The sequence below is a fragment of the Mesoplodon mirus genome, assembly GCF_964341445.2.
Source record: "Mesoplodon mirus genome assembly, chromosome: 13".
Lineage (NCBI taxonomy): Eukaryota > Metazoa > Chordata > Mammalia > Artiodactyla > Ziphiidae > Mesoplodon > Mesoplodon mirus.
This window is the reverse complement of record NC_138989.1, coordinates 23083570-23110042: the sequence shown is the minus strand read 5'-3', so window position 1 is coordinate 23110042 and position 26473 is coordinate 23083570. Positions and strand designations below refer to the sequence as shown.

At 45.0% G+C, this 26473-nt stretch overlaps 1 protein-coding gene across 5 annotated transcripts in view; it reads right to left on the bottom strand.

The window, feature by feature from the left end:
* NF2 (NF2, moesin-ezrin-radixin like (MERLIN) tumor suppressor) overlaps positions 1 to 26473 on the bottom strand; it is a 77213-nt gene that overhangs the window by 34405 nt on the left and 16335 nt on the right. For all 5 annotated transcript variants that reach the window (XM_082640655.1, XM_082640654.1, XM_082640658.1 and 2 more), the window contains exons 2-6: positions 14810 to 14935; positions 12745 to 12867; positions 10700 to 10783; positions 1227 to 1295; positions 66 to 148 (exon numbers count right to left, since the gene is read on the bottom strand). In XM_082640655.1, the coding sequence (XP_082496781.1) occupies positions 66 to 148; positions 1227 to 1295; positions 10700 to 10783; positions 12745 to 12867; positions 14810 to 14935 (485 nt within the window). The remainder of the gene's footprint in view (positions 1 to 65; positions 149 to 1226; positions 1296 to 10699; positions 10784 to 12744; positions 12868 to 14809; positions 14936 to 26473) is intronic.

Sequence of the window (26473 nt, the reverse complement as noted above, 5' to 3'; positions counted from 1 at the left end):
GTAGTTCCTTAAAAAAGAAAAAAAGGCCCATAAGGTAATATAAATCAGTGATGAAGCAGCCTCACCTGGCTCGGCCTCGGTGCTCTGCGTACCAGGCTGTGATTCTTTCCTCCCACATTTCTGGAGTCATTTGATACAGATTTATTACCTAGCAAAAAAGAGAGCAAAATAAAAAACCCACACACAAAGAAAGTTCTGGTATTGTTTGGTATTTTTATAATTATGCATCATTTTTACAAAACAGCAAAGCTATTTTTAAAAAGCCATATACAGGGGGCTTCCCTGGTGGCGCAGTGGTTGAGAGTCCGCCTGCCGATGCAGGGGACGTGGGTTCGTGGCCCTGTCCGGGAGGATCCCACATGCCGCGGAGCGGCTGGGCCCGTGAGCCATGGCCACTGGGCCTGCGCGTCCAGAGCCTGTGCTCCGCAACGGGAGAGGCCACAACAGTGAGAGGCCCGCGTAATGCAAAAAAATAAATAAATAAAAAATAAAAAAAAATAAAAAGCCATATACAGGGAGCCAGTCACCCGCAGAGGTGGGCGTGTAAATAAGCACCGTTCAACCTGAGTCACAACTCAGAAAGCTGCACCATTTCTCAGGCCACGGGGCACCCCTCGCCTGGCAGCACCCCTCTTTCCTGGGCCATAGAGCCCAGGGGGAGGACCTTGCTCAGGAGCAGAGTTCACTAATTTCGGGCCAGCCGCGGGCCAGGCTGTACGTGCTGCAGCCTTTGCCTCGGCAGAAATCATCAGAGGAGCAGGTAAAGTCAGGGGAAGGTGAGGAGCAGACCTTTATCACACATGACAGGGGAGTGGAGCTATAAAATCAGAAGCAGCAGAAGGGAGGGAAGGCCTGCTTCTGAGGCTAATGAACAAGACAAACACCACCAAGGATTAAAAGCTACAATGCCCACCACTGACTCTATCCACCCCGCCCCGCACAGCTGCAAACAGCTCATTTCCCCAGGCTGAACTCAGGCTGCTCCACGCCCCTCCCTAGGAATCACTGACACTCCCCCACCTTTAAAGAAAGGACCATCCGCAGGCCATGCCTGTCCTGGCAACCCCAAACGAATCCCACGAACCTTTGCTTTTTAATGTTCTTAACAGAGATCATTACTCGAGATTGATTACAAAACATTTATAAAAATGTTCTTGCCACCTATGTCCAATATTCCTTCCGGTCCTTTGGTTATGTCTTCCCAAACAGGGAATTTGACTTCTTACCCTTTTTGGAAGCAATTCCTCTTGGGCCAAAAATCCCCGCTTGTGAACAGAGGGGTCGTAGTCACCGTACTGGAAGGAGAGGAAAAGGAGAGAGTGGGATTGAGATTCTAAAGACAACTGCATTTCTGAACAGGAGGTCGACTCAGCCTCTGTCCCTCCCAGCTCCAGGGAGCAATTTAATTCTGATGACAAGTCAAGATTGCAACCTTGCTAGTTTGTTATCCTTGGATGAAAATACAAAACTGATTATATCTGTGAAGAGTCGCATAATCCTGTAAGGGATGGATGGGTGACACGTTAATAAGAATGTGACATTTGTAGAGAAATGTGGCCAAGTTTTCTAACTTGGTAGGAAGCCATCACTACCAAAACAGCTTTTGAAAGGAGACAACAAAACACAACTGTGTAAGTTGTGATTAGCAACCAGTGATAAGAGTCTTACCTATAAATGCTTCTAAGTGGCTGGTAATTGGAGCCAACTGACAGGTGGGAGCTGGGGATAATGCCAGCAATATTTTTAATAACTTTCAATCAAGGCTCTGAAAAATGCTTTGGAAAAATGTGATGCCAACACTGTCATTTCTATCGTACAGACAAAGAAATGAGTAAAATGTTAACAGATTTTCCTGAAGCTGCAGAGCAAATCACTCTGGGGCCTGCATTTTAATGTACTCACCAGGGACAATAACTTGAAGTTTATTTTCTGATTTCAAAACAAATACCCCTCCCTGCTCTGCAGCGGGAAGGCCACAGCAATGAGAAACCTGTGCACCTTGCTGCAACTAGGGAGGGCCCGCACGCAGCAATGAAGATCCAAAACAGCCAAAAATAAATAGGATGGATAAATTTATAAACAAACAAACAAACAAATACCCCTTTCTTTCCTAGAAAGTTAGTCTGACCAGGAAATAATCAGAAATGAAGAAATTTTTTAAAAGAAACTAACCATAAAATATATAGAAGATCAAAGCCTGTCTCTTGTCAATCAGCATTCAGTGGCTTTTCTTTTGACCAAAAACAACAAAGCTCAGTATTTTAGTATTATCTTCTATAAACATTTATCCTTTTTGCCACCAACACTGGAAAAACAAAAGAAAGGTCTGGCACAAGGCTGTTGGCTCTACATCCCACCAAATCGGGTGAGGACATGGCCCACCCTCATTCCCAAAGAACCTTAAGTTAGATTTCTGGTGAGTTTTCCAACAGACACTCATGAGATTGAAGAGATGTTCATCATCAACTGTAAATCATGACTTCTTCCCATACTACCCTTCTATAAAAGCCCCGAGGATTAATATCTCTTATGAATCTCATAATTACCTTGCAAATAACAGAATTGTATTGCTTGTTTTTTCAGTTTAAAAAATTAACTGGTCAAACTTAAATACTTAACCCTGTCTATGCATTTCTTCATTTAAAAAACTTGAAGGAGGGACTTCCCTGGTGGTCCAGTGGTTAAGACTACACGCTTTCAATGCAGGGGGCATGGGTTTGATTCCTGGTTGGGGAACTAAGCTCCCGCATGCTGTTCGGTGTGGCCAAAAAAATAAAAAAAAAAAGAAGGAAACTGGTTTCTCTGGATTTCTGAAAGGCCAGAGGGGTGTACTAAGTCAGGAACTGTATGAGCTTTAACAGTACTCTCTGTGGAGAGTGCAGGTAGGAGCCTGAAATTGGGGGGGAGAGGGAGGGGAGGGGTACAGGAGGCAGGCTGCTTAAAGTTCAATTCCAGCTCCTTCACTTATTAGCTGTGACCTTAGAAATTCTGTGTCTGTTTTCTCGTCTGTAAAATGGGAATAACAACAGTATTTATCTTATAGGATTCTTGTGGGGATTAAATGAAATACCCAGAAACTTTTTTTAAATTTTTTTGGCTGTACTATAAGGCATGCAGGATCTTAGTTCCCTAACCAGGGATCAAACCCTTGCCCCCTGAATTGGGATCGTGGAGTCTTAACCACTGGACCACCAGGGAAGTCCCGACCCATAAAAATTTTAAAACTATTATTAACACACAGCATTCAATACAACCTGATGTCAAAAGATTAAAAACTCAGGTCATGTCACTTCTCCAAGTCTGTTTCCTAATTTGTCAAACGACAGCATTTGTGTTGGAGGATTTTGAAGCGGGGGTGGGGGTGGGGGTGGGGGTGCTCTGGAGCATCCCCTGAGGCCCCGAGTGAGGCACCCTCTCTCTAAACCTCAGCTTCCCCATCTGGAAAGCAAGGGTCAGAACAGTGCCTGCCTCCTGGGGGGTGATGAGGATGAAGACAGTCAGGTAAGCATTTTGCATGGTGCCCAGCTCATAATGAGTCAGGTATTATTGTCATCAGCTGCGTTATTTATGATGACACTGGTTACTCTTTGCCTGTCAGATTCTTAAAGGGGGAGGATGATAAAGAAAGCCCTGTGAGTTGTACTTGCAAACCTCTCAACAGTGCTGACCAAACTCTAGTGCTTTTGCAAGCAGATATGCAAAATGAAAGCTGTAAATTCTGGCTCCAAAGGCTTGCAAGATTAAGGATCCACATTGTCATACTGAGCTCCCAGCTACTCCATTGATCAAATGCTACATCTGAGCACTGGGGAGGTGGCAAAGACACTGCTGAAGGAACTTCTCCACTGGACGAATTCCACTTATAACATTAAAGCCACCTTGAGGTATGTGTCTGCTCTTAAATGTCTTTTTTTTTTTGCGGTACGCGGGCCTCTCACTGTTGTGGTCTCTCCCGTTGCGGAGCACAGGCTCCGGACGCACAGGCTCAGCAGCCGTGGCTCACGGGCCCAGCCGCTCCGCAGCATGTGGGATCTTCCCGGACAGGGGCACGAACCCGTGTCCCCTGCATCGGCAGGCGGACTCTCAACCACTGCGCCACGAGGGAAGCCCTTAAATGTCTTTTTAAAAAACAAAAGAAGAAGAAAATCCTCAAGTTGTGGTGACTGGTGAATATAAAAGAAAGTCAGACCACTCCATGGATGGAGATGGCTGTTCCTCCTCATTTTATGTACAGAGGCATCCCAATAACATAAGCAGGAGTGAATTTGCTGGGAAGTTAATGAGGCTTGGGTTTCAGGTCTCTGCACCTGCATGGGCCTGTACCTAATTTTATATTAATAATTTGGTGTTCTTGCCACCCTAAATTATATAAGCTTCAGGGCCCACAAAACCTGGATCCACCCCTGATATAAACCAATTGAATTTAAATTCAAGAAGGGAGTTCACCTTTTAAAGGACTCTCAGAGTCACTTCTTAAACAGAGACAAATACTTTCCTCTGCTTATATGTATGAAAAATTAGACCAAATGCTCTGAATAGGATTTCACAAAACATAAAGGTCTAATCAATACATATATAGAATAAACAGTTAGATCCCAACCACACACCAGTCACTAAATTCCAGATGGATTAAAGACTTAAACCTATAAATGAAAATCCATAAAAATACCAGAATAAAATATAGAAGAACATGTGTATATTAAGTTGGTGAAGTCGTTCCAAAAGTCACTCAAAACATGAAAAGGACTGACATGTAAAAAATGATAAAAGATTAATATGCATAATATATAGAGCTCCTATAACTCAATTAGAAAAAGACAAACAATAAAGTGGAGGGCTTCCCTGGTGGTGCAGTGGTTGAGAGTCCGCCTGCCAATGCAGGGGACACAGGTTCGTGCCCCGGTCCGGGAAGATCCCACATGCCGCGGAGCGGCTGGTCCCGTGAGCCATGGCCGCTGAGCCTGCGCGTCCGGAGCCTGTGCTCCGCAACGGGAGAGGCCAAGGCAGTGAGAGGCCCGCGTACCGCAAAAAAAATAAAAATAAAAATAAATAAATAAATAAATAAAGTGGAAAAAACAGGCAAGTCATAAACACTTGATTCACAGAGGAAAGAAATACAAATGGCCAATAAGTCTATGAAAATGATGCCCCAGTGGTAATCAAGGAAATGAAAACTTTTTAAAAATCTGCTTTTTTGTCAAATTAGCAAAATATTTAAAGGCTGATAGCAACCACTGTTGTTGAGGATATGGAAAAACAGATATTCTCACCACTATTGGTAGAAGTTAAATTAGGAACCTTTGGAGAGCAATTTGGCCATAACTATTTAAATTTTTTTGAGATAAAATTTGCATACATAAAATTCACAATTTTAAGCATATAATTCAGTGGTTTTTAGTACATTTAAAATGTTGTACAAGGGCCTCCCTGGTGGCGCAGTGGTTGAGAGTCCGCCTGCCGATGCAGGGGATACGGGTTCGTGCCCCGGTCTGGGAGGATCCCATATGCCGCGGAGCGGCTGGGCCCGTGAGCCATGGCCGCTGGGCCTGCGCATCCGGAGCCTGTGCTCCGCAACGGGAGAGGCCACAACGGTGAGAGGCCCGCATACAGCAAAAAGAAAAAAAAAAAAAAAAAAAAAAAAATGTTGTACAACCATCACCACTGTCTAAATTCCAGAATATTTCCATCACCTCAAAAAGAAATCCCTTACCCATTAGCAGTAAGTCCTAATTTTCTCCTCCTGTCCCCTGACAACCATTCAACCTACCTTCTGTCTCCATGAATTTGCCTCATCTGGACATACAAATGGAATCATACAATATGTGGCCTTTCCTGTCTGCTTCTTTCACTTAGCATTATTTAAACTTTAAACGTTCCTATCCTTCAACCCATTTATGCCATTTCTTGATATCTATCATAGACAAATGTTGTTCGTATGTGCCCAAACAGGCGTACTCAAGGATGTTCACTGCACCCATATAAGTAGAAAACTAATAGAAAGAAAAACAAGCCTAAGTATCTACCAATAAAGATATATTTAAATAAACAACAAGGACCTACTGTATAGCACAGGGAACTATACTCAATATCTTGTAATAACCTATAACAGAAAAGAATCTGAAAAAGAATATATACATATATGTATAACTGAATCACTTTGCTGGACACTTGAAACCAACACAACATTGTAAATTAACCATACTTCAATTAAAAAAAAGAAAACAAAAACAAAAAACAAAACAACAAGAAAAAGATATTTAAATAAACCACAGCCCCTCTGTTCTATGAAATACAGTTCAATAGTTTAAAAAACTGAGTACTTTAAGAACTCTCTTCTGACAGTTTTAAGTGGAAAGGGTGCGCTATGCAAGATTTCCTCTAGAGTGGTGGCCTAGGAGTGGGATTTCAGGGACTCGGGGAGGGGGTGTCTCCTCACTGACAGGGCCCTACCATACCCATCACCCCACAGAGCTTATGCCAATTCAGTCTCTTCCTGCACGGAAATAAGCTCAGAGCTTCTATTCAATTTATTTGTTTATTTTACTTTTTTTTTTTTAATTGAGGTATAGTTGATTTATAATGTTGTGTCAATTTCTTCTGTACAGCAAAGTGACTCAGTTATACATATATGTATATTCTTTTTCATATTCTTTTCCATTATGGTTTGTCACAGGATATTGAATATAGTTCCCTGTGCTATACAGTAGGACCTTATTCTTCATCCGTCCTATATTAATCCTTGTCAATCTCATGGGTTTGAAATGTTTCCTTATTGCTTTAATTCTTCTTTTTCTTGATTACTAATAAGATTGAGCATCTTTTTGTATTTACAGATTCTTCTCATATTCTATAAATTGCCTGTTATTCGTACCCTTTGCTCCCATTTTTCTGCTTTTTTCTTAGAAACTTAAGAGTTCTTTATATTCAGGGATATATCTGCAATTCTACTTCTAGAAATCTACCTTAAGGGGAAAAAGCTTTTGCACATGTACACAAGGAAGCATATAAAAGAGTTCTCAGTAAAGTGCTGCTTATAATAGGGAAACAGCAGAAACTAAACCTACCTCCTCCTCAGGAGGATAGAAAAATAAATTAGGCTTATTCATCAATGGCTACCATACAGCAGTAAGAATCAATGAGCTACATCAACACGTACAACACGATACATATCAAAATTGACACTGAGTGAGAGAAAATACCCATTTGTAAAAGGATAAGCCCCCCAGAAAGGGGGATATGCAGAGGATAGTATACCATTTATATCAACTTTTACCTCCTGGGTATTTTTTTTCCCTGGATTATTTTAAAGTTAGTCTCCTCCCATCCAACTGACCACTGCCCAAGTTGGGAACCCCACAGTCTCAGCCAGATGACCACCACAGCCTTTTAACAGGTCTCCCTGTTTCCAAACTGGTCTTACTCCAATCTGTCCTTCACACAGCCACCAAAGGATCTGTCTAAAATATAAACCCTTCACTGGCTCTGCATCCCCCACAGGATAAAGTTAAGAAGACCCTTTATGATCTGACCCCCAGCAGACCTCTCCAGCCTCAACTCTTGCCACTCTACCTATACTGTACATATACCCGACTTCTTAGCTGCCTTTTGGCACTCTGCCCCTAATTAGCATCAAAGAGCACTAGGAAACAACAAGCCTCCTCTCCCACCAGTCTTTTCTCTCTCTGAACACTAGGAATCTGCTGGCCAGCCCTGCAAGATTGGGGAATTACATACCATTCTCTCCCAAAGTCATTTTTAATAAGAACACATTTCAAACACCAAATTGTCAATATAAAATCCAACAGGTGGCTTAATACGTTGCAGGATGGTTTGGTGTGTCACATGACTGGGCCAAAAAAAACAGCCTATATTTCTGATTCAAAAATAACCTAAACTTCTACTAAGAAATATGGTTCTTGTTAACTGAACCATGTGATTAATATCTATATTTATGCTTTAAGGGTAATTGTTTCTTTATGCTTTGGAATGAACTGTCTATATCAGTTGAACAGCTGAAATACTGTAATGAATACATTTGTGCATAATTACATCCCATGTGTTAATGAGCTCAATTCACTTTCCCCACCACACTTTTACACTTCCTATCTGTCTCAGAAAGGTTGTGGAAGAAAAGAAATGGAATATAATGGAAGGAACCAGGATGATTTACTGAAAAGTTTGGACTGATGTGACCATATAAATAACCTGGAATTTAGTGAAAGGTAGTGTGTGGTACCCAGAGACCCCTCTCACAGTGAGGGCAAGAGCAAGTGCTAAATTATGCAATCCAGACACTAGGGTTCTCACTCCTGCTCCATTCTCCAGCTCCATTCTGCTTCAAATCCTGTCCATTAAGAAGTGGGCTACAAACTCCATTTAAAAAAGGATTTACATCAGGCTTCCCTGGTGGCGCAGTGGTTGAGAATCCGCCTGCCAATGCAGGGGACACGGGTTCGAGCCCTGGTCTGGGAAAATCTCACATGCCGCAGAGCAACTAAGCCCATGCACCACAACTACTGAGCCTGTGCTCTAGAGCCCACGAGCCACAACTACTGAAGCCTGCGCACCTAGAGCCTGTGCTCTGCAACAAGAGAAGCCACCATAATGAGAAGCCCTCACACCACAATGAAGAGTAGCCCCTGCTCACTGCAACTAGAGAAAAGCCCGTGCGCAGCAACTAAGACCCAACGCAACCAAAAATAAATAAATAAATAAATTTATATATATAAAAAAAATTAACATCAAGTATTGTGACTTTAGACAAATTATTAGTCCTTTCTGAGCCTTAAATTCTTTGGTTTACAGAAAAGACTCCATTGAGTATCTCAAGAAATATTCATGTTATAACACTTTGTAAAACTGTAAAACACTACAGGCATGTAAGATCTGATCAATATTGTAATCAGAGGCACCCTATTAATATTAATAGCTGTCCTAGAAACTGGAAGCATGTTATAATAATCCTTAGTTTCCCAAATGCAGACTTGAAGCCATAGATTACCTTTATTTGTAGGTTCCTGACAATTTACACCGGGAAAAACAGTTGAAGCACGCTCCTCCATATGAACCCCATATGCTGTCTGTGAATCACTTTCATCTCTAAATTAGCAGGATCCAAATTAGGAGGGCTTTCCTACAGTGAAATCTGTTTAAGCAAACATCTGCTGGTTCCCTGAAAAGTTATTTTTTTCTACAGGTGGCCTTTGAATTTGTAGCCCAAAATTTATGCAAAGAAAATGTAGCCTTTGAGACTAAAATCCTTCAGAGAGGTAGTATCTTTGAGAAGATACTGGGCCTCCTCTCAGCCGGGGAGAAGGCGTGCTAGAGAGAAGCTCAGTTCCGGGCCAGGAAGTGCTTAGATTTAATGAAAGTGACAACTGCTTCATCACTGTCAGGGCGATACTGATTGAAAGGACACATTTTTCCTGTTATTAATATTCTTAATCAAAGCATAAAAGGAAGCATATGTTTTAGTTGAATCAAGGCCCATTTTCTGTTTTCTCAATTACTCATTTGTCAGGACAATGCAATAGAGGAGGCTCAAAATGCAATCCCAAAGCCATGAATTCTGCCCTTAGCTTCACCCAAGATTGCCCAAATGACCTTGGGCAAATCACTGAGGGCAGATACTCACTTGTGTCTGTATCAGTGACAGAGTCAACAACCTCCCCTCAGGCCAGTGAATACTCAGCAAATATTAGACGAGTCATCAAATGACCCTGATGCTTCTGTTAGTGTGACAAGCACGTGCAGACCCTTTTTTCCTCCAAATGATAGGCCAGTTACTTCCTGGCTTTGATTTGAGATTATCTTAAGCTACCCCAAAAAGTGGGCTAAGAAGTTGAGGGTCTTATTAATTTCTCTAACATGTCAGGGAAATGGCTCTAACTAAAAAGGAAAATAATAACTGAAAAGATTAGGCAAAAATCACAAAAGTAACCCAGGTGTCCCAATTCTGAGGTCATCTTATGCTGCAGTGAAAGGTAGTAAGCAGAGGGATCAGGAGAAAGTGGCACGTGATTGAATTCGGAAACCTGAGGGGCATGAAGCACCCTGGGCAGACCCTGTAGTGCGTCTTATAAAAACAGAGAGGACAGAAGCACAAGACCAGTGGTCTCCCTCTCCCACCACTCCCAGTCTGCAGCGATTTCTCTGTGAAAGACTCTCAGGTCACCAGACAGCTCAGCTGGGCTTGGTGGGGCCGAGAGTCTGCAGTGCCCGACCGTAAGCACGGCCAGCACGTCCATCCAGGTGGGTGAAGCAGGACATTCCCCAGGGTGTGACATAGTCCCGAGGCATAGGGCCACTGGTCCTCAGAAGATGAGTTTGCAGTGAGGACCTGGGCCTTTCTGACCCCAAGGCCATGTTTGGCCCAAACTGGAGATGATAACCACATTCTTCCTAGTTAATAAAAAGAGAGGTTGGCTGGGTGAATGTAATTAACCACATGTGCATAGTGAGATTACACAGATAATTCATCAAGCTGTACACTTATTGTTTATACACATACAGACACTCTCACAAGATGATACAGCAGTGGAACAGTGAGAGTGGTCCCCCAAGTCCACAAGTGCCACAGCATCCCACTTTCTGGGGAAAGTCTCTGAAGCCTAGAAGATCCAAAGAAACAGATGACTAGTGTGATCCTGTGACATGCATTAATGCCCAGGAAGAATGCATTTTTCTTCTTTGAGCCTACCTTGGCCTGGACGGCGTAAGAAGCCAGGAGCACAGAAGCCTCGGGAGGGCAGTAGATCTTTTCATCTAAAATCTGCTTCTTTACCTGAAAGGGGCAACAGGGGAGACATGATACCGTATGTGTGGACAGGAGCCGTGCAGGCTGGTCAGAGCAAGACACTGCAGCGTGTTCTAATGAGGCCTGTCAACCCAGCCTGCTAATGATTTTCTGACAAAGGGAACGATTTTTTCTTTTTACCGCTGCCGACAGGTTGGGAGCTCGGTCCCCGAGAAGTTATTGGTAAGATGGCTACGCAGAAAAAAAACCTTAATCTCTTCTGTTCGTGATCAAATGCCGAAGAGGAAAAACAATCTTCGTAGTTAAAAAAAGAGACTGACATCTGGGTTGTGACGGAGGAGAGCTGTGAACTCGGGAAATGTCAGGAGCGGCTCTGGTGGTGATTGCAGCCTCGGCCCCAGCTGAGCACACGCAGAATCCGAGGAAATGGAGTGTGCTTTTAAGTCTTAACACAAGACCAAAGTCAGCGAGGCCACTGAGTTATGACTGCAGGAAAAAAACCCATCACTTTCAATATGCCTGCTCTAAGGAAAAAGGAAGCAATAAAGTTTGATCGATTAAACCTTTAAGTCCACTTGAGGTCTGGGAAATATAATTCTTAAGCCATAATGTTGAATTAACATATCTCATTGCATTTAATTTCTTAGACTGGTACGGTGGGTGATGTTCCAGACGTAGAGGTAAGACAGCCTCCTGAAGTGAGGGCATGCTGAAATAAACACAACGGGAAAGCCAGCTCTCTTTCACAGACGTCAGCAGTCACCAGATTCATAAAAGTAGTAAATTTTGCCTTGCTCAGCCGTGAAAGCACTCCAACATTTCAGTAGGAGGGGAAATTAAGCCAAAGTCAAATGGAGAATGGGCACTGCTTACAAGAAAGCCATCTCTATATGGCTAGGACATTCTGGGGCCTAGGAGGTCATTTTGTGGTTTCATTCAAAGCAGGGCAACTTTCTTTCGGTTTTAAGCTGCACTACAGAAAAAGTAAAAGGGCTTCCCTTTGACATGAAAATATTGGAGAGGGGATATACAAACACACATTTTTTTTCGCAAACTTTTTTTTGCAAAAGAAATTATTGGAGGGGGTTATTACATTTAACTTAATATTTACTTAATGCAATAATCTGAGGCTCCAACTAATTATAGGAGGACAGGCTATATGTGTACGTCTGGGCAATTATGTAATTAACGCCCTGCTAGGGTCTTTTCCGTCACTGATGGTGGACACACCAGCCGTTCCAGTGCCAAGCACCATAGCTAACCGAGAAACTCGGGAAGTGCTCTGAGTGAGCAGTAGGAACACAAGCAAAACTGACAAGGTTCTCATCCTCACACCAGTCCCCCTAGCTGCACCTCTAGATGGTCAACTAGCTGTCTTTGAACCTTTAATTACGGATCTCCTAATTTCTTCAATTCGGTGGAACAATTACTTACGGGGTGCCCACCGTGCACTCAATGAGCCTTGCCTTAAAGGGGCTTACAGTCTAATGAGGGAATAAGTGGAAAATAAGACAACACAGACAAAGAGTGGCATGAAACATGATGTTTGAAGTACCACGTGTGTGGGATTTACCAAGTGTCACTGGAGTTCTGAAGTCCTGCCTTCATGAGAGCAGATTTTAAATTTCTGGAAGAACTACTCTTTGCAAGACTCTCTTTTTAGACTTCCTGGGCAACTACTGAGTACTTCTAAGTTAGTGAGGAACCATCTTCAAAGATGTTTCTAGTTAGGGAGCTGCTTGCATGTGTTCTTTCGCCATCATACTTTTGCAATTTCATCTGACACCAGTTCTCATCACTCAAGTATAGTTCTGTCCTGAAGACTGTTTTTCATTACAGAACCAAAGGGACTGGCTTTCCAGAGGGAGAACATTTTCACAATGTGGAGGCATTTGTGGTCAAATCCGAGGGGTTGGCCCAGGCTGCCTCTGCCGCTACCCCTGGGGGCGGTTCTCTCAAGATCAGGGGGGTGGCATGGAAAGGGGTACCTGCAAGAAGAATAAATGTTGCGTGATCTCCTGAACCAGCTCCTCCTCGGCATTCTCAGGATAAAATTTGGCCAGGAAGTGAAAGGTGACTGGCTCTTCCTTTGAAACGTCATGATCCAGCACCTGCAGAATTGCAGAGCAAAAGAAAAGCAAGCTAGTTTCGCCCCTCTCCCTCCCAGGCCACCATCAGAGGACCTTCTGCAGGGAGTGTATAAACATTTTTCTCCCTTCTAAAGTTATCACATTTCCCAAAGGTTGTGATTCTACAGTTTGAAGCATTCACAAAGCCGTCTATAACAGGAGGTAACATTCACTTCACATGGTGAATTAATCAAATTAATCAATATCCCCAAGTGGTGAGTGGAGCTACGATGATTCAGGCACAAATGTTTTCAAGGCCACAGAGATAGCTAAAAACTAGAAATTTATAACTCAAAGGCCTTGGGCACTATCCTTTACGGTAGGCTGAAGGTTTTTTAATTTTCTCAAGTAGTGGAATCTTCCTTTATTCTTTTGTCTTGCTGACTACCTCCAACATTTAGGTCCATACTGGAATGGAGCTTAGAGATGATGAACTAGATATTTGTGAAATCATCTAAACATTAACTGAGCAACAAAAGTGAAACACGTCCATCATGGCAACCCTTTGTTTCAAGGAACCTCTAGAGATGCCCCACGAAATACTTGAGCACAGCCAGTAAACCACTCTGCCTTTAATATTCTAACAATTTCATCCGCCCACTGGAAAGCTTGAGCCATCTGCTCTCCAGAATGAATTTCATCTCAGGACATAAACATGCCATGTGACAGGCTACAAGGCTCCATTAACATGTGTCATAATTTATTTCCTTTGAGCAGCAGGCTCCATGGCTCCTGAGGCCCCCAATCTAATATCCATTTGGCCAACACTCAGGTACGATTTCAAATTTACTTTGCCGAGAGTCACAAAATGATACTGAGGGTTTTGCTGTCTTTGGTAGATAACTCTCCAGGCTCCTGCCCAAATTCCTGGTCGTGGTGCCCAAGAGATTCAAAATAAACCTGATCTAGGACGCTCTTGCTGGCATGGCAGCACTTGGACATTCATGATCGTTGGGAATTACCATGTGAAATTTATAACCAGCAGGGACCCCAACGTGAAGATTCAGATTACTGCGTACATATGTAAACACAATTTGAATGCCTGAGTTTAGAGTCAAACTGGTAGAAGACGGGAGGCTTTCACTGTTTATCATGTGAAGTAGTAGATAACAGAATGAGGTAGGCAATTGCAGGGGGTAATTTGGGGTAAAAATGAGACACTGACTTACTTGGAGATTCAGGGGTCTTTTAGGAGTCACTGACTAAAACATACGGCCCTGCTCTCAGCGTCTCCATGGATAGTTTGGCAGGTAAGTAGGTGACAGCGTCTTTGTGAGCACATAAGAACCCACGCAGAGGGCAGTTCCCCGAGGCAATATCCATTTCTAAGCCACATTAGAACTGCTGGGAGTCCAGACTTGTCCACCAGGCCTCAGAAGCCCCAGAATATCACGAGAACAAAATAGACATTCTTCCTTCACCACGGGAACCAGGGCACCCTTTATTCCTTAGATCATGTTAATGAATAAATTGAGTTGGGCCATGGTGTTTCTCAAAAATACTCTAAAAAATTCCCTAAAGAACAGGAGCCCCAAGAAAATCATTCAAAGACATAAATTGTGGGAAAAAAAACCAAAACGATAATACAATAGTAATTTTTATACATGAAGCCTGACTCATGGCTCAGTCAACAGAACGGCATTAAGCCTGAAGCAATCAGGTGACACCCAGTGACAACAAGGAAGAAGCCAGGGATGGCAGCTGGTCAGTCCTGGGTGGTTCTGCAGGCCTGGGGTAGCCGGTGAGGAACAGGGGCGGGGCCTCCCCAGGCCCGCATCCTATCCCATATAACTTCCTCCGCAACCTACCCCTCTCTCTGCTGTGTACCCATAATGCCCCATGATGAGCAATAAGCTAGACACATGCTCAGGGGAAATCCAGAGCCCATGCCAGCCCCACTGGTGTCATCAGGGTCTGGGCCCACCTTCTTGTCCATCTTGAGCCAGGCCACGGTGTCCTTGATTGTATACTGCAGGCCAAAGAACCAGGTTTCCCGAAGACCCAGGGTCCGGCACACCAAGTCAAACAGGTCCTTCCCCTTCCACTTCATCTGCAAGGGAACAAACCAACAGGGGAAGACAGCTGAGCCCAAGTGGTAATCTGCTCGCAGGAAAACCTTTTCTCTGCTCCCCCCACCTCAGGCTCTGAAAGGTGGGGATGACGCTAAGATGGCTGAGGATCACAGAATTCCTAAATAATTGTAAACCTTCCTACACAAAACCATGAGTGGTAAAATAATAATTAGAGCTTAATGGCTTAATCACTGCAAAGCATACACAATACCTCCCTTGGACAGTTCCTTACAGATCTTAATATGCCCAAAGCTGCTAATTTAGGAAAGCTGGTAAATAACGTCCACATTTAAGAGAGTCGAGCTTCTCCCGTTAACCCAAGGTTAGCTTCTAGAGACATTCGTTTCCTCAAGATTTTGTTGTTGATCTTTTTTTTTTGCGGTACACGGGACTCTCACTGCTGTGGCCTCTCCCGTTGTGGAGCACAGGCTCTGGACACGCAGGCCCAGCGGCCATGGCTCATGGGCCCAGCTGCTCCACAGCATGTGGGATCTTCCCGGACAGGGGCACGAACCCGTGTCCCCTACATCGGCAGGCGGCTCAACCACTGCACCACCAGGGAAGCCCTGATCTTTTTAATCATGACTCTGCCCTTTAATAAAAGGCTAGTATTTTAAAATGTAAAGACTAGTTTTACTTGATTTTTTAAAAAACGCAACATAGGGTAAGAAGTTGTAACTGACGTCACAAATCATGGGGAAAAAGAACCACTAGAGACCAGCCAGTCCGCGTCATGATGTGTAACCGAGGCCAAAGAGGAGGTGTCCACCCACAGCCACATGAAGCAACTTCAAACTCTTGTATCAAAACCCAGGGGACAAACAGACAGGAATATACTGTAGTGTGCTAATCCCGTAGCCTCATTTTCAAAAGGACCTGAAGCAATGGCTGCTAAACCCATTTCTCAGCTCTTCAATCTTGTGGCCAGAAAAGCAGGTTCAACATCATAATAGGGGAAGAAAATACCCAAGAGCTTAGTAAATGTTGCCACCTGTGATACAGCCACCCATAGCGGCTGCTGGCCTCAACCCCAGTCAGTGGCCCCCAAGTATCAGTTGGACATTCAAATGGACATCTGGGTACAGGGATGAGCACAAGACACATCACGGAGATGGTGGTCACAGATGGTGGATTCAAACACAAATTCGCCAGACATCGGAAGAGGAAGACCACCTGACTGCAGGGGCGTCTGTCCTTCTCCTGCTCTCATTAGAAATTTCTACCCAAGGTCCTGGCACGCTGAAGATGCACAATGAAAAGGAACTGGGGAAAGTTCAGGGTTCAGAGACTTCTTATAAAAGCAAGAAGGAAAAAAAATAAATTAGACCTTTAAAATCTGATTGGTGTTTGCTAAAACCTGATTCTAGAGGATTTTTCAAGCAGGCCTTCTATTTTTTTTTTTTTTTTTTTTTTGCGGTATGCGGGCCTCCCACTGTTGTGGCCTCTCCCATTGCGGACGTGCAGGCTCAGTGGCCACGGCTCACGGGACCAACTGCTCCGCGGCATGTGGGATCCTCCCGGACCGGGGCACGAACCCGTGTCCCCTGCATCGGCAGGCGGACTCTCAACCACTGCGCCACCAGGGAAGCCCAGGCCTTCTATTTTTAATATATGTGAATGGACGGCGTGTTCCCTTCGAGGAACTCAACAGGAAAGCCCATCCTTCTCCGTGTGTTTAGTCAAAGTCAAAGGGCAAAGGAGCAGCCTAGATGGAAGGACACCAAAACTGCAGCAGACACGGGGTGGAGATGTGGATTAGCTTTTGTCCTTCTCCAAAAGACGCTTTAGCTCTGCCCCGTCCCCTCTCTGTGACTTCAGTGGGGCCCCTGCAACACTACAAAGGTTGAGTTCTTTAGAAATTATTTTGAGTAGAATAAAATAAAATGTTTTATTTTAAAAAGATGATCTCCTTCCCCTTTTGTAAGGCTTAATAATGCTTGTTGGCACACCTGTGTCCCACTCTGACACTGGGACAAAGGGTTTTTTAATTCACGGTAGGTTTTAATTCCTACAGGCAGACTTACTGAAGAAATGTTATTTTGGAAAACTAGGAGCTTCAGGATGCTGATTATCCTCTTGTTTCTATTTTAAGCCAGTACATAGTATATAAATTATAAATGACTACTTTGCTACAAGATAATGTAACACTTAAGAGCACACATTAACTTGGAGAAGTGAAATACCCAAGGGCCAAGAAGATCAAGGTAATGATCCCCAATCCGCCATAACTCACGGCCACCGCAGGGCAGGCTCTGGCACAAGGGGCTGTCTGCAAGTGGGTGTGTGGTGCATCTAAACGAGAGCTACCAAGAGAATACTGAGTGGATTTCCTGATTTGGGAGCTTAAATCCTCAAACATAATCTCGTATTAATGCAGTTTTCTACTTCCTTGTTTCTAAAATGCAAAATTATCTCTGTTGAATGCAGAGACAATGTCTTTGCTACTATGGAGCTTGCAATAAAGTGAAGAGAGGGGAAAAATTCTCACACCGATTCAGAATGCCTGGCTTAGATTTTCAACTTTAAGAATTGTAGGGTGTCAAATTGGAAATGAGTCTGAGTAATTAATTACCTACAGTAGACCTGTCCCCTTCTTGTATAAGGAAACATTCTTTGGCAGCCTGCTACAGCAGACACTGGCCTTCTTCTTGGTGGTCTAAGGTAGGCAACCCCCCAGGTAGGCAACCCCCCAGATCGCCTCTTTTTCTGCTCTGTGGGGTTCCTTTCATCTTGCTCTCCTCCAGCACTCCCCAGCCACCTTTTCCAGTAAGTAACTGGTATCTTAACACTCTTCTCCCACCTTAAAACAAAACCCATTTTCAGAAGAGCCAGGTATTTATTGCTCCTTTACAGCTCAATGTGAATTAAAGCCTCTGCTTCCTCTCATCTAATCCTTTTTTTGGCTGCACCTGTGGGATCTCAGTTCCCCAACCAGGGATTGAACGCTGTCCACAGCAGTGAAAGCCTGGAATCCTAACCACTAGGCCAGCAGGGAACTCCCCATCCTCTCAGCTAATCTTTCAGCAAGGATTACACAGCACATTACTATGTACATATGTACATTACATTGCTATGCGCCCAGCAATATTAGACACTGAGGATGTGAAATTCTGGAAGAATGTTCCCTGCCGAAGACTCAAGTAACGACCCAGGTTGGAAAAAGCTTTAAAGAACAAGGGAGAATTAGTTAAAGGAGAAAAGGAAATAAGTCTAAAAACAGACAAACATCATGATCTTTATAGGGAACTGCACGTCATCTGGCAGAGGTGAAACAGCCTGAACTCAGTGGGCCTGGTGGGGATGGACCAGGATTCTCCATATACCCAGAGGCAGAGGAATGATGGGATCAGACCTGCATTCTAGAATGTGCACTAACAACAGGGTGGAGAATGGGTTGGAGGAAAGGAGCCTGGAATCAAGAAGGGCAGGAGGGAGGCCAACTCCCGCCTTGATGAAGGCAGTGCGAAGGAGAGAAAGCCTGAGAACTGGAAAAGCATCAAGAGAAACACCTGGGGGCTTCCCTGGTGGCGCAGTGGTTGAGAGTCCGCCTGCCAATGCAGGGGACGCGGGTTCGTGCCCCGGTCCAGGAAGATCCCACATGCCGCGGAGCGGATAGGCCCGTGAGCCATGGCCGCTGAGCCTGCGCGTCCGGAGCCTGTGCTCCGCAACGGGAGAGGCCACAACAGTGAGAGGCCCGCATACCGCAGAAAAAAAAAAAAAAAAGAAAAAGAGAAACACCTGAATTCCTGGCTTGAGCATCAGGTGGTTCCAGTAAAGAAGGGATGGAAGACAGGAGAAGCAGGAGCAGCAAGTTTTGAGGGAAACAGATGAGTAATTAAGTTCTAGACAAAGTAAGATCGGGTGCCTGAGGAAACCAAGTAGAGATATCCTAAATACACCTGATTTTAAGTCTTAGCTCTATCTGCAAAATAAAGGGTTCTAGTTTTAAGTCATTAAGTTTTTCTCTTGGGCTAAATCTAACCTCCAATGTGTTGTTACCTACATGAGGGTGCACTTTTCAACATGCCTTCCCCAAATGTATGAGGCTTGCTTAGTCTTCCTAATTTGGGTTTCTACTTCTTCACAAACAAGAACCACCCGTCACAGTTACTCCTGGTGGTTCTTGGGACACCCTGAGGACGGGAGGTCTTGCGTTGCGATGGGGCTTCCTTGGTGCTGCCGACTCGCAAGAGCATGAGCACGCCCACCTCCCGTTCTATCACCGGTCCACTGTGCTGTGCTGATGTGACCACCTGAGCATCTCCCTAGATCATAGGCGCCTCAGAACAAGAGCAACGCCGGTCATCTCTCTACTCCCCACGGCACCCGCCGAGTGTGTACACACAAGAGATGGCAAACAATGGCTGTGTGACAGAACAGACTTGATCACTTCAAAACCCCGAGGCTCAAAAGTGTAAAGCAAAATGGACCCCCATTCGTCCACTCCTTCGACAAACATTTAGTGAACACACGCTGTGTCCGAGCACCAGCCGAGGTGCAGGGGATAAATGGGGGACAGAAGACAACAGGCCCAGGGTGTGAACCTGTCAGAAGCAGATAATCATTCCCCTCGCCCCACACACAAATCAACTCCGGGTGTGGTGGTCAGCACTATAGCACTCAGTGCCACAACAGGGACATCAGGGACTGGAGGGACTCTCTATCTTGAAGGGGTGGGCAATGGCATCTGAACTGGTGGGAAAGAGAAGCCAAGTGAAGACCAGCCTAGGGGAAGGAGGAGAGAGCAGGGAAGTGTGTTACAGGCAGAGGGAAGAGCATATGCAAAGGTCTAGGGGTCTAGATGGTTCTTGTAGGAAATGACAGTATTGTAGTTCAGTCTGGCTGGAGAACAGAGGCTGGGGAACACTTGCTGTGCTTTCAACTACTGTCTAAAATCAATTCTTGGGAATTCTCTGGCAGTCCAGTGGTTAGGACTCCACGCTTCCACTGCAGGGGGCACGGTTGGGGAACTAAGATCCCGAAAGCCATATGGCATGGCCAAAAAAAATAAAAAATAAAAATAAAACCAATTCTTTGTCTCCTAACTCTGACCTGTTGTGTGAACCACAGAAAGCTGTCTGAATGGCCGTTTTCTCCTTTTTCCCTAGGATGGAACATAACTCGTACCATTCTAGATGTACAGGAGAGAAGCTAAATCATTACATAAGATGGATGCTTCCGAAGATTAGGGCTTAATTCCTTCCAGGAACCAGTCTAAAAGGCAGAGAGAAACAGTGGTTATCTAACATCGGTATGAATCTCAGTGCTGCTGCTGTGTGACCTTGGGCAAGTTATTGAACTTCCTTGTGCTTTGCAACAGGGATAATAACAGAACCTGTTTTAGCAGATTGATCTCAGGATTAAGTGCACTGATACATTTGAAAAGCCTAAGAAGGTGCCACAGTAAATACTCAATAAAAGGTGGTGATTACTCATTCTAACCCCACCTCTTCTTATATTCTCAAGGGGCATTGTTTAAAGCCTCCAGTTGTGTTCCACTCCACGCATGATGGATGGCAGATCAGAAAGGGCACCATCAATTCTCATCGTGCTGACCACACCGTCACTCACTTGACAAACATTTATTGAGCACCCACTACATCCTAGTCACTGCGCTCGGCCCCAGAGATGAATAATGAATCTGGGACAAGATGCTGTCCCTATTTACGGCTGATGGGGAAGACAGGTGAATGGATAAGGAAAGTGCAACCTGGCAAATGATCACAGAACAGAGGACTAAGGGAACACAGCTCGGGCCTGGGGGTCTGTGGGGTGAGTCGCTTCCTTGGGGAGATGCTCTCTGAGCTGGGTCTCAAAAGCCAGGCAGCAGCTGGTCCTCTGGTGAAGGGGCTGAAGGAAGAGAGGTCACTCCAATCGGAGGGAACAGCATGTCTGCCGCTTGGGTCCAGGCTGTTGTCAAGTGAAGGAACGCTCTTTGCGCTCTTCTGGTATCTGACAAGCAGCGTGACTGTCCTATCTGCAGTACTGAATGTTCAGTGCGGTACTGTGTACATGGCTTCAGCCCCATGCGTGTGACAGATCGCACCCACCACGGCCACTCAGGGCCTGGGTCGCTCAGTCCCTGCTCTGAGCGACCAGGCCCCCCTGAACAATACCTGCCACGTCTCTAAGGAGCTACGACCAGTGGGATGAGTCTCGTGTTTCTTTTTTTTTTTTTTTTTTCTCCCGCTGCAGAGCACAGGCTCCAGACGCACAGGCCCAGAGGCCATGGCTCACGGGCCCAGCCACTCCGCGGCATGCGGGATCCTCCCAGACCGGGGCACAAACCCGCGTCCCCTGCATTGGCAGGCGGACTCTCAACCACTGCGCCACCAGGGAAGCCCTCGTGTTTCTTTTTTTATTAAAACATTTTCTCTTCTGATACCTGCTAGCACATAAGCCATTCAGGCTTTGCACTTATGCTACTTACAGGCTTTTTTGGAGGGTTTGTCATTTTTCCCGAACAGATTGCCAAAAAGAGAACAGCCCCTGGTGCTGATGAAATGTTCACCTGAACTCATCTCTTCTGCCCTGGGGGAAGTGTTCCACTGCTCCACATACCCCCTCACCCCCGCCTCTACTCAGCCCAGCGAAGGGAGGGAGGCGACGAGGCAGGGGCTCATCTTGCAGGCAGAAAAGGAGCGGTGGAGGGAGGGAGAAAGGAGATTTGCAGGAAGGAGTCGGACTCCATGGCCTGTGGGCTCCAGCTCTGTGGGCCTTGGCCTCCAGATGCCCTTGAAGCTCAGGGCAAATGGCAGCGAGTCTGGGCACACAGCACGTCTTGCATCGTGGCTGTGTCCTTGCATTACTTTAACGGGCTGCGGTGCTATTTCCCAGATCCATCCCGTGCCTCTATCACAGATGGATGTGTATGAACTTTATAAACAGGACTAAGTGCTGTCAGCTTGTTATCTTTTGTAGGGGCCGGATTTATGAGCTTTACCCAGAGTGAAGTGCTTGTCATTTATCAACCTCAAATGTTTTAAGGAAATAGCACTAAGCACTTAGGCTCTGCAGCAGGAACGTAGCTGGAATGCAGCACTTTTCTGTTGTTGGAAGCAACTGGCACCAATAACCTACAGGACCAATCAGGGTCTATTAACTGGGGAAGCATTTTGAATAACGTCTGAGACATCTTCTTACAACAGGCCAGGTTTAGACTCACAACCCTAAAACTACCACTTGTTTTTTTGGCTTTGGCAGCCTTCGCATTGCATTTCTCACACTGCTTTCTCTGGGCCGTGCAGAGAACCGAATGTGGCTGCCATGTGTGAAATGCCTGAGAATCAGAAGCCCCAGAGAAACTTCAGCTTTACAGAGAAGACTCAAACCTGGAGAAGCTAGCAGAGAAGTGACATCCCATTTCATAGATGTTGGGGGACAGGATTATCATCCACACAAGAGATGCTATTTGACTGGCTGTCTACTCCACAGAAGAGGAAAGAGAACCGATGGACAGACCCGGCATTCACTTATCAGGGTTTCTTCTAATTAGTTCACAAGCTGCCCCAGCATTTTCCATAAAAACTATTGAAAGGTTAGCTCCCTTACAGACAGAGCAATAGAAGGGACCGTGCCTCCCCGGGCTCAGGACACATGTAGCGTGTTTACCATGATTTCGGGAACGCGAGAGCAAGGAGGGCTGTGATCTCCCCTCTCCACGTTCACCCCTAATTGACTTTTGCAGTCGTGGCTGCCCTACGAGAACTGATTTCAGAGAAGAGTTGAGAATTTAAGATGCTGATGTGCCAGATCCAAACCTAAATACAACTTTTATTGGTCTGTTTTGAAAAAAGATGCCAAACATCTCCATTCACAAGATAAACACAATGGAAAGAGTTATAAAAATGATTTTGCTGTGCAGCAGTGAATAATGAGTCCCATTAAAATCTATTCCAGTTAATCAAAGAGGATAAAAGAGTGCAGTAATGGGCGTGTAAAACCGACCCTCCCCGACTCATACCATGGAAGCAGGTTCTGTGTCTCATGTCTGTGTTTCCTGTCGTGGTTAAGGACACACACACACCACTCCTAATCAGCCATTATTTCTGAGGGAAAAGGAGACCCTCCAAACAGAAACAAGATTTTAGCCAAAAAAAGAGACTCGTCTCTTTGCTCTACCAATCATGACCCCCAAATCCCTTATCTTGATCTGCACAAAATCTCACAAACCTGAAACCTCCTTTTTGCAAAGACAAAACAGAACAAAAAACTCAATTCCAATCTTGCCCTGTCAGTTTCTGCCAGAATCAACCATAGCAAGTAATTTTCCTCTCCCAGCCCTCCAATCATCGCTGTTAGTGGGCTGAATCTATTTAAATCATTGGTTTCAAGGCCCTCCACCAATTACTTCCTCTCTCCTCCAACCAACTGCTCTGCCTTGTTACAAGGCAGCCTGTGCCCTCCCTGGTCAGCAAACCTACATGCCTCTAGTTACCCACAACCAGACCTTTCTAAGACCCCTTCTTTTTTCTTTTTTTTTTTTTTTTGCGATACGCGGGCCTCTCACTGTTGTGGCCTCTCCCGTTGTGGAGCACAGGCTCCGGACGCGCAGGCTCAGCGGCCATGGCTCACGGGCCCAGCCGCTCCGCGGCATGTGGGATCCTCCCGGACCGGGGCACGAACCCGCGTCCCCTGCATCGGCAGGCGGACTCTCAACCACTGTGCCACCAGGGAAGCCCCTCTAAGATCCCTTCTTTATCTCACCACTGTCTCCCTCCCCTGCATACAATACCAGATATGTGAGTTAGTATGTACTTTACATACACGGAAAAATGAGGTGTCTGTCTTTGCCCAAGATTCCTGTCCTTCCTGCAATTCTGCAGATCATAAACTCCTTGAAGGCAAGGGCTAACACACACACACACACTCTCTCTCTCTCTCTCTCTCTCTCTCTCTCTCTGTCTCTCTCTCTCTCTCTCCCCCTTTCTCCCTTCCTCTTTCTCTCTAAGTCTCCCAGGACCCAGACAAGTGCTGCATAATCTGTGGCCACTTCACAAATGCTTGTGGTTGGCTGGTGATGTTGATGATAATGATGATGATACCTAAGCTGAGCCTTCTGAGTAGAACAGTCTTCTAGGTAATGATTGCAATGAAGCGAGGATTTATGACACTCCTCATTAAAATTCTAATTGCATAATTGGGCCTGAAGGTATATATCCCCCCCCTTTGGGGACACATACTGATCTCCACTCTCTAAAAATACCTTGGCAAGGAAATCTAAATCTCAAAAAGCCAACCAAGAAAAATTTCCACAGAACAAGAGACCAGTAAGAAACAGATCACAGCGCCTCGGCAAGCCACAAAACAGAGGTTTTAAACTCTGAGAAGTCTTTCAAAACAAAATGAATTATAGATTTTTGGGGGGGAGAAAAGTCCTTATGTTTGCAGCTCCTGGCACGTTGCCTGCTTTAGTGGAGACAGGTTCTGGCAGCGGCCGTGAGCCCAGAGAGGGGATCTGCAACCTAAACTACCCCCTCCACCACGCACAACCTTGCGTGAGCCACGCAGCTCAACTGCGCCTCCTGTCAATCATTTGTGCCCCATGCAAGGCCCAAATTTTATAATGCTGTGAAAAAAGATGAGAGGCTTGAATCTTCGAAAGTCAGCTGACAGATGACAAAGCAAAAAGAAACAATAGTTATATGCTATAATAGCAATGCAATCCCTCCAAAGTAAAGAAGACAATCTCTATCTTTGGAATTTAACTCACAACATGAGGGCAATCATGGCCTTGTCAAATAGCTATAAAACACCTAAACCCGCTGTGTTGGGAAAGTCGCTTAACCTCTCTGGGTCTCAGCTTCCACACTCATCAAGTGGGCTTTCAGGATTAATACCCTCTGAGTCTACGAGCTTGAGATGGTTTTGTATAAACCATGGAGTACTTTTTTCACTGCTATAATCATTTTCTTTTAATCCTTTAACATCCCATTCTATATCTTAAAATCATTTTGGGGGATGTCAATGACCCTCAACACTTAATTTCTGTGTGCTTTCTACTTTCCCTTACTCAGGTACTGCCACTGCAATCATTCCTTTCTACTAATAATCAGGAGTTGACTTACAATAATGAACTCTCTAATGCAACAAAAATGGTGATTGTCATGCTAATGAAAAATACAAGTTTTTTAGCACCAAGCATGCTGTTGATATTCAGCAATTACCAATGGTTACAAATGTTTCCTACTAGAGCATGGACTTGAGGATATGGGGAGAGGGAAGGGTAAGCTGTGACAAAGCGAGAGAGGCATGGACATATATACACTACCAAACGTAAAATCGAAAGCTAGTGGGAAGTAGACGCATAGCACAGGGAGATCAGCTCAGTGCTCTGTGACCACCTAGAGGGGTGGGATAGGGAGGGTGGGAGGGAGGGAGATGCAAGAGGGAAGAGATATGGGAACATATGTATATGTATAACTGATTCACTTTGTTATAAAGCAGAAACTAACACGCCATAGTAAAGCAATTATACTCCAATAAAGATGTTAAAAAAAAAATGTTTCAAACACTGAGAATAAGAACTCTGCAGAGAGCTATGAATAGGAAACAATAGTAAATTCAGGGCTGGCAGCACAAAGCTCAATTTCAAATGCCTAAACATGAAGTAAAATGAACAGACTCTGAAACACCACTCATGACTAAGCGTTACCCAGTGGATTAACTCCTCCTGCCCTGGACTCTGTGAAAATTGTAATTTATATTTAAAAGTACTTCAAAAAAAGGAGAGGAAAAAGGCCAATTCCTTTAGAAATGATGTGCTCTGACCCCACCTAGTGGTGTCGGAGTGATTCCTGAACTAGGACAAGTGCCTCAACTCAGCACAGGTGACTGAAGACTTCCCGAGGTCAGCACTAAATTGGTAATAAATTTTTGCTTGACAAAAATGTACTAAAGCGGGCTTCCCTGGTGGCGCAGTGGTTAAGAATCTGCCTGCCAATGCAGGGGACGTGGGTTTGAGCCCTGGGCCTGGGAGATCCCACGTGCTGCGGAGCAACGAAGCCCGTGAGCCACAACTACTGAGCCTGCGCTCTAGAACCTGCGAGCCACAACTACTGAAGCCTGTGCACCTAGAGCCTGCGCTCCACAACAAGAGAAGCCACTGCAATGAGAAGCCCGCACGTCACAATGAAGAGTAGCCCCTGCTCGCCACAACTAGAGAAAGCCACGTGCAGCAATGAAGGCCCAACGCAGCCAAAAATTTAAAAATTTTAAAAAAAAAGTACTAAAACGTGGACTTAGAATCTAAATCAGACAAAGCACAGACAGGAGGATGGAACACATCATCCTGTCACAAACCAGAGAAGCCTTGTCATCAGCTGGCTAAAATGATTACCAGCTCTGAGAAAACTCAATTCTGGGTTTTTAAGACCGCAAATGCTTTTTTAACTTCTGAAATTAAGAATAAACAAGCACCGGGCCTCCCTGGTGGCGCAGTGGTTGAGAGTCCGCCTGCCGATGCAGGGGATACGGGTTCGTGCCCCGGTCTGGGAGGATCCCATATGCCGCGGAGC